General features: G+C 41.4%; 1 protein-coding gene across 2 annotated transcripts in view; it reads right to left on the bottom strand.

Annotated features, from left to right (window-relative positions):
• KCNMA1 (potassium calcium-activated channel subfamily M alpha 1) overlaps positions 1-10,626 on the bottom strand; it is a 466,431-nt gene extending 455,805 nt beyond the window's left edge. For both annotated transcript variants that reach the window (XM_066600372.1, XM_066600373.1), the window contains exon 1: positions 10,096-10,626. In XM_066600372.1, the coding sequence (XP_066456469.1) occupies positions 10,096-10,392 (297 nt within the window). In that variant the 5' untranslated portion in view covers positions 10,393-10,626. The remainder of the gene's footprint in view (positions 1-10,095) is intronic.
• Positions 10,627-12,906: the final 2,280 nt, after the last annotated feature.

The raw sequence follows: 12,906 nt of genomic DNA, 5'->3' as shown, positions 1-12,906 counted from the left end.
CCATTAGCTTTTCCTATTTATGACATAATCAATGCTCGTGCCAAATTTCACGTTTCTATGACACCAGAAAGTGAGAAAATTACATTCCGTGCGTAACATTTGGACGCTAATTCTTTTGCGCATAGAATTGAATAATCGAGTTGGGACCCATTAGCTTTTCCTATTTATGACATAATCAATGCTCATGCCAAATTTTACGTTTCTATGACACTGGAAAGTGAGAAAATTACATTCCTGCGTAAAAATTGGACGCTAATTCTTTTGCGCATAGAATTGAATAATCGAGTTGGGACCCATTAGCTTTTCCTATTTATGACATAATCAATGCTCGTGCCAAATTTTACGTTTCTATGACACTGGAAAGTGAGAAAATTACATTCCTGCGTAAAAATTGGACGGTAATTCTTTTGCGCATAGAATTGAATAATCGAGTTGGGACCCATTAGCTTTTCCTATTTATGACATAATCAATGCTCATGCCAAATTTCACATTTCTATGACACCGGAAAGAAAGAAAATTACATTCCGTAAGTAAAATTTGGACGCTAATTCTTTTGCGCATAGAATTGAATAATCAAGTTGGGACCCATTAGCTTTTCCTATTTATGACATAATCAATGCTCGTGCCAAATTTCACGATTCTATGACACCGGAAAGTGAGAAAATTACACTCCGTACGTAAAATTTGGACGCTAAAACTTTTGCGCATAGAATTGAATAATTAAGTTGGGACCCATTAGCTTTTCCTATTTATGACATAATCAATGCTCGTGCCAAATTTTACGTTTCTATGACACCGGAAAGTAAGAAAATTACATTCCGTAAGTAAAATTTGGACGCTAATTCTTTTGCGCATAGAATTGAATAATCAAGTTGGGACCCATTAGCTTTTCCTATTTATGACATAATCAATGCTCGTGCCAAATTTCACGTTTCTATGACACCGGAAAGTGAGAAAATTACACTCCGTACGTAAAATTTGGACGCTAAAACTTTTGCGCATAGAATTGAATAATTAAGTTGGGACCCATTAGCTTTTCCTATTTATGACATAATCAATTCCCGTGGCAAATTTCGAGTTTCTATGACCGGGAAGTCAGAGAATTAGATTCCGTACATAAAATTTCGACGCTAATTCTTTTGCCCTAGAATTGAATAATCGAGTTGGGACCCAATTACTTTTCCTATTTTGGAGATAATCTATGCTTGTGCCAAAATTCATGTTTCTATGACATCGGGAAGTTGGAGAACTTTTGGCGAGTCAGTCAGTGAGTCAGTCAGTGAGTCAGTCAGTGAGGGCTTTCGTCTTTATATATATAGATGGCTCACAAGTGACATCCTTTTTTAAATTCAATATACATGTCTTTTCCATCCAGCCCTGACCACCATAAATATTTCTTCCAGACGTGATTTGTCTCTGTAAACTTTGCAACACACATATATATATATATATATATATATATATATATATATATATTTATTTGGGGCCTTGCTTTTCCAGGGCCCCATTAATCCCTTACCAACCTAGAGAAACACAGCTGCTACCCTAACTGCCCTTATTACTGTACAGATGGTAACAGTGGGCCACACAGTTAAAGTTCCTTTTTCTGTACCCCAAACTTTAATAATACTTCTTCTCATATAGTAATATTTCCACTTCTGTGCTCTCAAACAGTAATAATGCCTCTTTTGTGTCCCTATATAGTAATAATGCCCAGTGTTGTGATCCTTACAGAGTAATAATGCCTCAAGTATACGCTTAGTAGTAATATTGTCCCCAACTGTCCCCTTAATAGTAATAGTGACCCCATAATAATAATAGTGTCTCATGTGCTCCGATAGTGATAATAGTGCTTTCATGTGTCCGCATAATGGTAATAGTGCCTCCATGAGTCCGCATAATAGTAAAAATATCCCCAAGAGTTCCGTAATAGTATTCATAGTGCCCGCTTTACAGTAATGGCCCTTTTCGACACAACGATTTTCACTCAAAGATCGCTCAAAGCCATTTTTTGAGCGATAATCGTTGTGTCTAACTGCACTGACACCGTGCAGCTTTCGTTAAGCTGTCACAGATTGCTGATCTTTCAGCATGCTGAAAGATCAGCGATTAGTTATCAGGAATTCACAGCGGGATACAGCTGATACGATTGCTTTAGCTGTATCCCGCTCCCTAAAGACAGGCGGGATACAGTACAGAGTAGTCCAGCTGTGTTCTCCATACCCTGCTCGGAGCGCTCAGCTGTATAACAGCCGGGTGCTCCGAGCAGAGAACAGCTGGATGCAGAAGACAAGCGGGGCCTCCTAGCTTGTCTTCTGCATCCCCCGCTTGGAGCACTCAGCTGTGTAACAACACCCAGCTGTTATACAACGTTTGAGCGATCACCTTGCAAAAAGCACACAACGATTATCGCTCAAAAATCGCTCAAACAATTTTTTGAGCGACAATCGTTGTGTCTAAACCAGCCTTAAGTGTGCCCCAAGTACCCACTTAATAGTAACAGTGTCCCCAAATGCTCCCTTAGGCCTTAGTCAGACGGGCGTTTTTTCGCCCGATTTGCGCATGCCCATGCGTCCGGCGATTTTTTTAAAACCATTGCTTTGCAATGGTATCGGACACATGAGCGCTTTTTATGCGCTCGTACGATAAATTATAGAACAGAAATCGCAGATCGCACCTATCTGCGATCTGCGATTCCTGTTCTCTTCTCTATATGCGCTCAATGGGGCCGGCGGCAGCAGCGCCGACCCCATTGAGAACATATAGAAGATAAATCATTCTTCTCTGCTCAGCGCTGAGCCAATCAGGGGCAGGCCTGACTCACACCCCCTTCACACCCACTGCAGGCCGGCCGCGCTGAACTCCGGCTGCCGGGACAAGCTGAGTATATATATTTTTTTTATTTTAACACATTTCCGGATGAATTGCAGGGAAGGGCTTATGGTCATCCCTCTGGCGGGATGACGGCGCTGATGTAACAGAGACAGCAGATCCAGGAAACAATTTTGCGCAAGGCTGCTGTAACGCTTAGCTGCGTATTAATTAGGACTACTACCCCCAGCAGACACGCAGTAAACTGAAGACGGTCACAGGCAGCCCAAATATAGTATTTTTCCCCAATTTTTTTGGAAAAAGCCCACTGCCTATATAGCCTGAATATCTCTTTCCCTGCCTCACCAGTACTGGCCCTATACTCTGTACAATGACTGCAGACTGCGGACGCAATGCTCTGCACGGCCGATATACAAAAAAAGAAATTGTGCAACACTGCTAAAAGCAGCCTCAACAGTACTGCACACGGTCAGATGTGGCCCTAAGAAGGACCGTTGGGGTTCTTGAAGCCTAAAATAACTCCTAACGCTCTCCCTATAGCAGCTCCGGCACCAGCAGCACTTTCCCTGATCTCTGTCAAAATGCATCTGTGGCGAGCTGCAGGAGGGGCCGATTTATATACTCGGGTGACACCTGATCTCGCCAGCCACTCACTGCAGGGGGGTGGTATAGGGCTTGAACGTCGCAGGGGTAAGTTGTAATGCCTTCCCTGTCTTTCTATTGGCCAGAAAAGCGCGCTAACGTCTCAGAGATGAAAGTGAAAGTAACTCGAACATCGCGTGGTGCTCGCCTCTAGTAACGAGCATCTCGAACACGCTAATACTCGAACGAGTATCAAGCTCGGACGAGTACGTTCGCTCATCTCTAGCTCTTACCATAATACAGCCATGTGCGCAGAGTCTAACAGCGTTGGTAACAAAGTTATCCAGGTAGCCTGAATATACGAACAATTGACAATATGAAAGCCAAACAATATAACTAAAAGCTTAGGCATTGTTTTATAGCCTACAATTTCTAGTCATATTTGTAATCCGACATGTATATACACACAATTCTCAAATTTACAGAGATGGGAGAGCGTCAAGTATCCAAGTTACACATTAATCTATAGTCAATATTCCAATGTAAACACAGCACAGCTTGTGCAAAATGCAATTCCAGACTTCATCTCCCCTATGAGATCCCGCAGCGCACACAGATACCAGACATGGGTACCCTCGCATCAACATAGCGAACATTCAGGAAGTTTGATAATCATTGAACCTTACAGTATGAACAAATGGTAATCTGGACATGAATGCTGTCAACATTCACAGCGTTTGTCCAAAGGTGACCGCATGTTCTTTCTGCAGAATACAAGGGCCAAAATCTCAGCACAAAATGTACAGTGCAACAGATTGCAGACATCTCAGTATCTATATAATAAAGAACATAGAAAGATAAACAAACAGCAACATTTAGAATCACAATATACCGTAGTAGCAATAAAGATTAGATGGCAACTCTTTGTTTAGGAAAATTTACATCTTTTACAGAACGGCTGCTTTAATGCAGCAACATTACAGTCAGAGATTCCTGAAGTGCAACAACCATTTGTTTCAACAGATCTTTTAGGACGTACATATTGTTTCCAAATCTAGTTTATGTAGGATCCGCTTTCCACATGTTCTAGTTTGCCGATGCTCCATGATCCTTTTCTAGACTCTTGGCCTGTTTTCCTTCTATACACTGTTTAATGCTGTGTTGATTTTCCTTTTCCCTATCCTGCAGAGCTATGACACAACAGGGCTACCTAGCAACTGTCTCTGTGAAGGTTGGATAGTGATGGGAAGTCACAGTGATGGCAGGGGAGAAGGGTTTTCCATATTAAGCATAAAAATTCATGAGGGGGTTAATACCCAAGGGCTCTTACCAATGGCCTACAAGACAAGGTTACTTCATTACATATAGAGCACTGTATACATACAGTACTAGACCTCCTTTCTGTAACAATGTATAGCCTGAAATGGAATTTCAAGTCAAACATTAGCTAAACGTTTCTTGCAATCAAAGGGAATCCTGAGCAGTGCGATATCATTTATTAAGACTTCTCATTTAGGCCATGTTCACACGTGCAGTTTTTGTTCAGGTTTTTAATGTGGTTTTGGATGCCAAAACCAGGAGTGGATCTAAAAAAGAGGAAAAGTTGCATCCATCCTTTATTCTTTCTCTCTTTTTAGTTTTATAACTAGTTTTGGCCTCCAAAACTGTATTAAAAAAGCCTAAAGAAAACCCGCACGTGTGACCGTACCAGGTACAAATATGTAACATTACCGAGCACCTGCTGACAATTCTAAATAGATCTGTTCGTTTAATTATCTTTTTCTAATATATGATTACATATATACAGTATATCTAACACATGAAAGAAAAATGAATGCCTGTTTACAAAAAGTACCTATTAACATTTTTGTACTGGACTACGTTATCCACTAATGTCTGAAGAATGCTTGTAAATTATACACTTGTCACAACTCATAAAAAGTATCAGAGTAAATAACTGTTATAAAGCTACAAAAGATCTGGTTCACCATAAGAGCCGTGCTGTAATGTACTGCGCTCAATACACCATCTGTTTACTTGCCTGTATAGAAGGGTATTGTCAAGTATCACAGCTAGTTTAACACTTTAATGACCAGCAGTCATCAATGCTGTTGCATCAGACCAAAATTTACCTTACTGAATGCAACAAAGATGAATATTTGTTTTTACTTCTTAAGCTACCTATGGACAGAAATTAGACTCTACTAATATGCAGTACCAAAATTAAAAGGGTTATCTGGGACTTTTTCTATGGATGACCTCAATAGATGATCGGTGGTTCCACTGCTTGGAATCCCTACTGATCAGATGATTTTGCTGTGGAAAATCCTCAGCCTTACTACTGCATGTGACTATATCCTATAGATATGTTCAAACGGCCAAATCTCCCCCAGAATTTTCCAGAGGTTTCTGCCTGTACAACTGCAACGGAAATCTACGGCTATTCTGCCTCTTTTTTTATGCAGATCCGCATGTGGATTCATCCCTTTCAGTGGGTAAAATGCGCATGCAGAATACCAAGTATCCATTCAGATCGCCATCAAGAAATTTCTCTAAGTGGAAAATATGACGGAATTCTACAGGCAAATTTTGCCAGGTTACAGGACTAAATTTTCGTGCGGATCCATGGAAAGAAAAAACACAAAAGAGTAGCTGTGGATTTTTGTCAGTTTTACAGATAGAATCTGCACGGAAAATTCCATGGTGGATTCTGCCAGGTAAGCATACCCCAAGGGTGGCTCCACGAAAAGCATTTTTTGTAAAAGCACAGCAGTTTTTGGTACAGGGTTTTGAGCCAAAGTGATTTTAAAAAAGCCACTCAAAAAAACTTGGAAAAAACATGACATTTATAGCTTTTTTTTTTTATAAGGCTGAAAAAAACCGACACAACTGTGTGAAGGAAGCCTTAGGCCACTCTCACACACAATGCTTTTCACAACACTTAGCACAGTGTCCCAAGTGCAGCACTAACCATAGAACAACACACCCACTGTTTTTAACGGGGCTTCTTAGACCTGCGCTAGAACGCCGCAATTTTTTGCATTTTGTAACGCACCCCATCACCTATTACAACGATGGGGCACCTTAAAAAGCGCTGTCAAAACATTGTACAATGTGTTCAAGAACACACTCAAAGTCGCAGTAAAATGCTGCAATTTCAAGCAGCATTTTCTGAACGCATGTGTGAGAATGGCCTTAGTGTATTTATCTAAAGGTCCTTTATGCATGGCCTATGTTCTTGCATGAACATGTGTATGAACATTTGTAGGCTGATCATTGGACTATCTGAATATACCTGCGATCAGCCAACAAATGAATAAACCCTCTTTAGTTGGCTGATTGAATCCTTCATGTGGACATAAAAATTCTCGTCTATCGGCAGCACGTGCCCCCCTGTAAACAGAGGCTTTGCTGCCGGACAAAGCTATTTGTATGGAGACAAAGTAACAAGAGCTGATCAACATGTTATTTGTCGATTGGTGCTCATTAAATGGGCAGACTGCCCAAGTAAAACAGCCTTTAGAGATGAAATTTAGATTCTAAGCCCCACTAGAAATAAAGCCTCATTGACTAATTGCATTTTATATACAGGGCTGTACAATATGCTGGTGCTATATGCACAACAGGTGATATCTAAATTCACAATTAAATCTAATGGCTACTGGCTTGCAGATCAATATTATAAATGATCCCTATGGAGAATACTACTGTGAAGGCTCCAAGTCCTCGCTGCGTATCCTCTGCGATGCTGCATAGTCTGTGACATCATTAGGATGGCACGAGATTGCATAGCAACAACAAGCCAAAACACTTGCTTCCGCATTTATGGATATGATGCTCAGAATTAGTATTGTGTGTAGTGCTGCGACTGAGAAGGAACCGATGGCTTCAGCTCCCAGTCACATTAGTGGATTCAAGCTCTCATTATGACATTCAGATCCCTGTAAAGGCAACAAATACTAAATGTGAGCGGCTTATAGAGCTAGAACACATACGCCCCACAGCATATGCATCCACAACATAAATGCTGCATAGTTACTGGTGGCATATGGAAATTGGACCATGAAATCTGCAATTCTCTTCTATCTTCTGGATTCTACGAATTGTATTTTTGAAAAAATATTTGGGACACTCATTTGCTTGGAACAGGGCTTGACTGAAGATGCAGTTTCTTCTTGACATGGATAGGGAGGATGCCAATTAATTCAGTAGTAGAAAGAATGTATGCAGAACTTAAAGGAGTAATACGGTTTCAGCAAATATTCAATAGTTCAATCAATTCAATTTTCCAGTATAGTTTTTGTATCAATTTATTGAGGCTGCTTTCAGGATCTCTGCTTGCAGTCAGTCAATGGGAACCTTTATTGCTTACATCCAGAATATGAAGAGTCCGCGATGGACACATAGGTGCTCACCAGATGCAGCTCTGATAACTGAACTGTTACTATAATGAGCCCTGCACCCATGGGATCATCATTTTATCAACCTGAGGGTGCATTCACAAGGGCGATTTTCCTTCACGATTTCTGTGTGTTGTGACATGCGCAGAAATCACACAGGAAAATAAACACTGTTTTTAATGGAAGCATTTACATGTGTGATTTTTCTCTCGTAGCATTGTAAGAAGAAGTGATATGAGAGAAAAATGCAGCATGTCCTAATTTTGCGCAATATTGCCTGTTCTTTCGAATAGGAACTTTTTTTTTAAAACTACATTGCGCTCGTATTTACATGTGAGTTTTATATGAGTGCGATGCAACTTTCTTCTTGCTCCCTTAGGGAATACTGGGTGATTTTCACAAGCAAGAAAATTCTAAGTACTGCAAAGTGCATCGCACTCACATAAAAGTCGCATCTATGCAAGTGCAATATCAGTCTGAGCTTCTCGGAGCAATGTCATACTCGCATGAAAATCACCCATGCACCCTGAAGGAAATAATGAGGGATTTATTGGATGACTGCAAGCAGAAGTCTTGCAAACTGCAAGCAATTGACACAGAAAGTATATTGGAAAATGATAAGACTTTTCATTACGCAGTGAATATGTTTTCTTTACTGAATCCGTAATATCTCTTTAAAAAAAACAGATGGATAAATCTAAAAGCTACTGTCATTTTAAAGAACAGAAACATATACATTACACTTAATTTACTTCTTCCTGCTTCTCCAAAAGACACATGGCTCTTTATTTCCTTTTACTCCAGCACACTACATCAAATTAGCAACTCAAATGTAAAATTACATATATGGTCAAAATAGGCAACATAAAATAGGGGTGAGGAAAATCAATGAAGATTTCAGAAAAGGAAGAGAATAAAGACTTTCAGAAAGCTGTATACAAAAGTTTAACCGCCGTATGTATGTCAATAGGTCTTTATATTTTATGTGGCCCAAGACCACCACTGAACAATCTTGGAGTATAGGCCGCTTTTAGAAGAGTGTGTGGAGACATGTCCATGTTACAGACGTGTTACAGATGACATTACTGTATGCCATCAGTATTTTCAGCATTTTTTGCCTCTGTATATTTTTTTCCTAATGGTGAAATACTGATTCGCATTTGCCCAACATAAAACAATAGTGATACGGAGGCAAAAACATAAAAAATAGAGGACGCTGAATTTCCAGAAAATGCCCTAAAAATATGGCCATGTGAATACATACATAGATTTACATTAGCTCCCTAAATTATGTACCAAATATGGAGCTAAAATATGCTTACGTGAAAGCGGCCTTGGAAAAGTGCTGGGAATCAATTGACTCAAAACTGTTACCTATTTATTAATAGTATCCTGGAGTGGTGAAACTTTACATCTAGTCTGTCATTGGTTCCTGTACTCAATTTATGCATTTTTAGAAAAACATCTACTCTTCCTCTTTAAGAGGGTTTTCTCAGGACTTAAAATTACTCTGTGGTCACCTGTAATTCCTGGTTACTGCTGACCAGGTCATGTGACTGCTGCAGCCAATCACTGGCTATAAAAGGTCACTATTGTGGCCAGTGATTGGCTGCAGCAGTCACATGTCCTGATCAGCAGCAACCAGGAAGTACAGAGTGGCTGTGGAACAATTTTGAGTTGTGGGAAAACCCTTTTAAGTATCTGGGTATGAACAGATATAGTGATCTGTAACATGATGGGTACATCAGGATAACTTGATTTACAGCATTCTAGTAAATTGTAGTTACCTTACAATGTATCAAATGTCAAGGTAATACATCTCCTGTGTGATGTCACATTGAAATTCTCTACAGCGTTTAACTGACGCCGTAAAGAATGACTACCTTAATTTCCATAAGAAAAGATGCCAACTCAGAAGAGAGCTGATTCATACTCGCCACTGCGTCCACTCCATGTAGAGGCACTACAGTAAATACTGCCATAAAATGACACTGATTCATGTGGATCCGTTCCGGGATTGCAAAATGCTGTGAAATGCTTATTACGAAAAAAAAAAAAGTAAAGCAATTAACACTTTGATGATCAATAGTCATCTAACAAATAGCCAACATTATGGAAAAATACCAAATGGACAAATGGGATGAATTATTGCATTCTGCAGACTGTAAGTGATTCACTCAAAAATGTATGAAATGATTCTTCAAGCTCAGCTTCTAAATAAATTTCAAAACAAAACATCTCCCTGTATAGATATATCAGTTCACGTGCAAATATGGTTACCTTATTCTTGCCCCCACAGTGGCAGCAGACAGTCCACAGGTATTTTAGGGTCCTCCATACCAAAATAATGAAAAGGCCTCCAAAAAATGTCACCATTGAAGAGGCCAGGAATGCCCACCACATGCGTTGTCCCCGACTGTCACAAGGCACCTCCACGGTGACTGGAATTATGAGGGCAGGATCCCCTCTGGATGCATGGACAGAGTCCAGGTGCAAGTTGTTGTGGTTGTTGATAGCACTCATGGTTAATAAGCCAATACTACTGGAGTTGCTTTGGGATTTGTTGCCACTTGCCATTGCTAACAGAAGGACCCAGGATACCCTGAAAGCCACAAATGCCTCAGCCCCCAAATTCCTGCACTAGCCATATTGCAAAGGAAAGGGGCCGGTCAAACAAATGATGGGGCCTGCTCTTACTGCCTGAGATAAGGGCAGTCCAATGATACAAGAACTGTTGTAGCTCTGGCTTTACAATCTCATTCCACAATCTAGGGGTGTCCTCAAGAGCAAGGCGACCCCAGCACCTTGTAGAGAGCTGTCATAGTCCTTTCATCAATAAGACCTGTAAGCAGAGCAGTCCTTCATGTCTCCCTGCTGCTTGGAGATGTGGGGATCCTTGTCTTGTAGGAATATGAGCCTGGCATATAAATGAAACAGCAAGCAGTGCTGCCAGCGGGCTCTATGGCACAAGCATTGTCTGCATCTAGCATTGGGGAAGGAGCTCCAGCCTCTTTCAGCACCTGTTCGCAGCCCTTCCTGCGCTGTCAAGGGGAGCTGATGGGATTCCTGTCGCCGGCAGCTGCTCTCTGGAGATCCCTACCAACTGCACGCTATGAAGGGGATCTCTCCGCTGCTGGATCGATGCGATTTCTTCAGATCGCCATGGTGTCTTCCTCCTTCCACTCGGCTGGACTTGTAGAGATACTGCGGTGTTCTCGTTCCCCCCGTCTGTGCACGCTGCCTGCCGCCTCTTCTCCCCTCCTACCTTCTCCTCCGACCGTAATCCTCCCAGCTGATCTCTGCGTCCCTCCTCCTCCGCTGCTGCTGCCTCTGTCACATCCCTGGGCAGAGATGGAGAGGGCACCGAGGAAGGTGAGGCGGTGAAGGGGGCGCAGAGGGCACCGAGGAAGGTGAGGCGGTGCAGGGGGCGCAGAGGGCACCGAGGAAGGTGAGGCTGTGCAGGGAGCGCAGTGGGTACCGAGGAAGGTGAGGCGGTGTAGGAGGCACAGAGGGCACTCTGGTGGCTGCTACTTGTTACCTTCTAACAAATGGAGGAAGCAGTCCTGCAGTTGCAAAATTGCAATTCTAGATGCAAGCAGAATGCATTTTTCTTTAAAAAAAATATCACATTTTGCAGTTTGCACACTTGCTTCCAATAGCTTTCAATGGTGAAAAACGTCCTTGTGTGCCAATCACATAAATAATGGGCAAATCCTTACAAGTAATCACCCAAAAATAGGACATGCAGCAATCTCAAATGCAGTCATAAGCTCTCACTCACGACCTGAAGGTTGCAAGTTCAATCCCCGCATAGTCCAGATAGCCAGCCCAAGATTGACTCAGCCTTCAATCCTTCTAAGGTCGGTAAAATAAATACCCAGGTTGGTGTGGGCAGGTAATAAATAAAAATTTCCTGACAGCGCTGTGGAAAAAGTTGGTGCTATACCAATAACAAGATTTTATTTTATAATATCGCTGAAAAGTAAAAATGGCTCCTGTGAATAAACACATTGAACCAATGTATTAACACAAGCGAGTTCCACCTATATCACAATCAGGCAGAATACACACTTGAAACTCTTGTGAACACACCCAAAAATGGGCATCAATCTAGAAAGCATAAGGAGCATTTTGATCATTGCTTGCACCAATATCATGAATGCTATATCAGAGGGGGTCTGACCACTGGGAACCCCACTGATAACCAGAATGTGGCTAGAAATAATTTAAATGTGGTGAACCCTGCCACTTCATTGAAGTCTATAGCACTGACGAATACAACCGAGTGCTGTGCACATGGCCGCTGCTCATCCATTCACTGACTTCAGCACTCACCACCGAAGCCTGTAATTTACTAAAACATTAACATGAGCAATGAATGACATGTGGCTGCTGCAGCTTCTTCCAGGTTGGAGGTATGGTGACAGGAACCACAGTGCAGGGCCAGGTGAACATATAAGAGGTTGAGTATGGCTAATTTTTTTCATTTTACAACATTCCCTGCCCATGAAAATTTATGTTGTGGACACTATTACTGAGAAGACCCCCAACTTGTACTATTAATATCCTGACCGATTTGTTGAATAAATTTAGGTCTAGAAGTGCACTCTATCCTGTAGGGTCCTGCTCCAGTTGGATAAGGTAATTTGTTAAGACCTTGCAGGGTGTATCTTTAACGTCTTTCCCGGACTTAAATATTAACACTCTAGTACAAATACGAACAACACAAATGAAACACAATACAGAGAAATGGGGAATTGACCCTAGACCTCTGATTAAGGAATCCCTACCTAAGAGCGGAGTACTCGCCCAATAAGGGCAACCCGTCAGGAATCTAAAGTGACCTTGACTTTCAAGATGGTAACAGAGTAGTGGCAAAGATAGATGACACACAATATATAAATGACCACTAGCGCACAGGAAATAAGATGTACAAACACCCCAGATACTGTACAGTTGTTAATAAATGACAAACTTAGCTTTCAACGGGGAACAGCCAACCAGAACAGATATACCTTCAGGCTGAGAATCAGGCAGAGAGTCAAACAAGGAGTAGTTAATCAGACCAGACCAGATCTCTATACAGTGTGA

The sequence above is a fragment of the Eleutherodactylus coqui genome, chromosome 4, assembly GCF_035609145.1.
Source record: "Eleutherodactylus coqui strain aEleCoq1 chromosome 4, aEleCoq1.hap1, whole genome shotgun sequence".
Lineage (NCBI taxonomy): Eukaryota > Metazoa > Chordata > Amphibia > Anura > Eleutherodactylidae > Eleutherodactylus > Eleutherodactylus coqui.
This window is presented reverse-complemented; position numbering and strand designations above follow the sequence as displayed.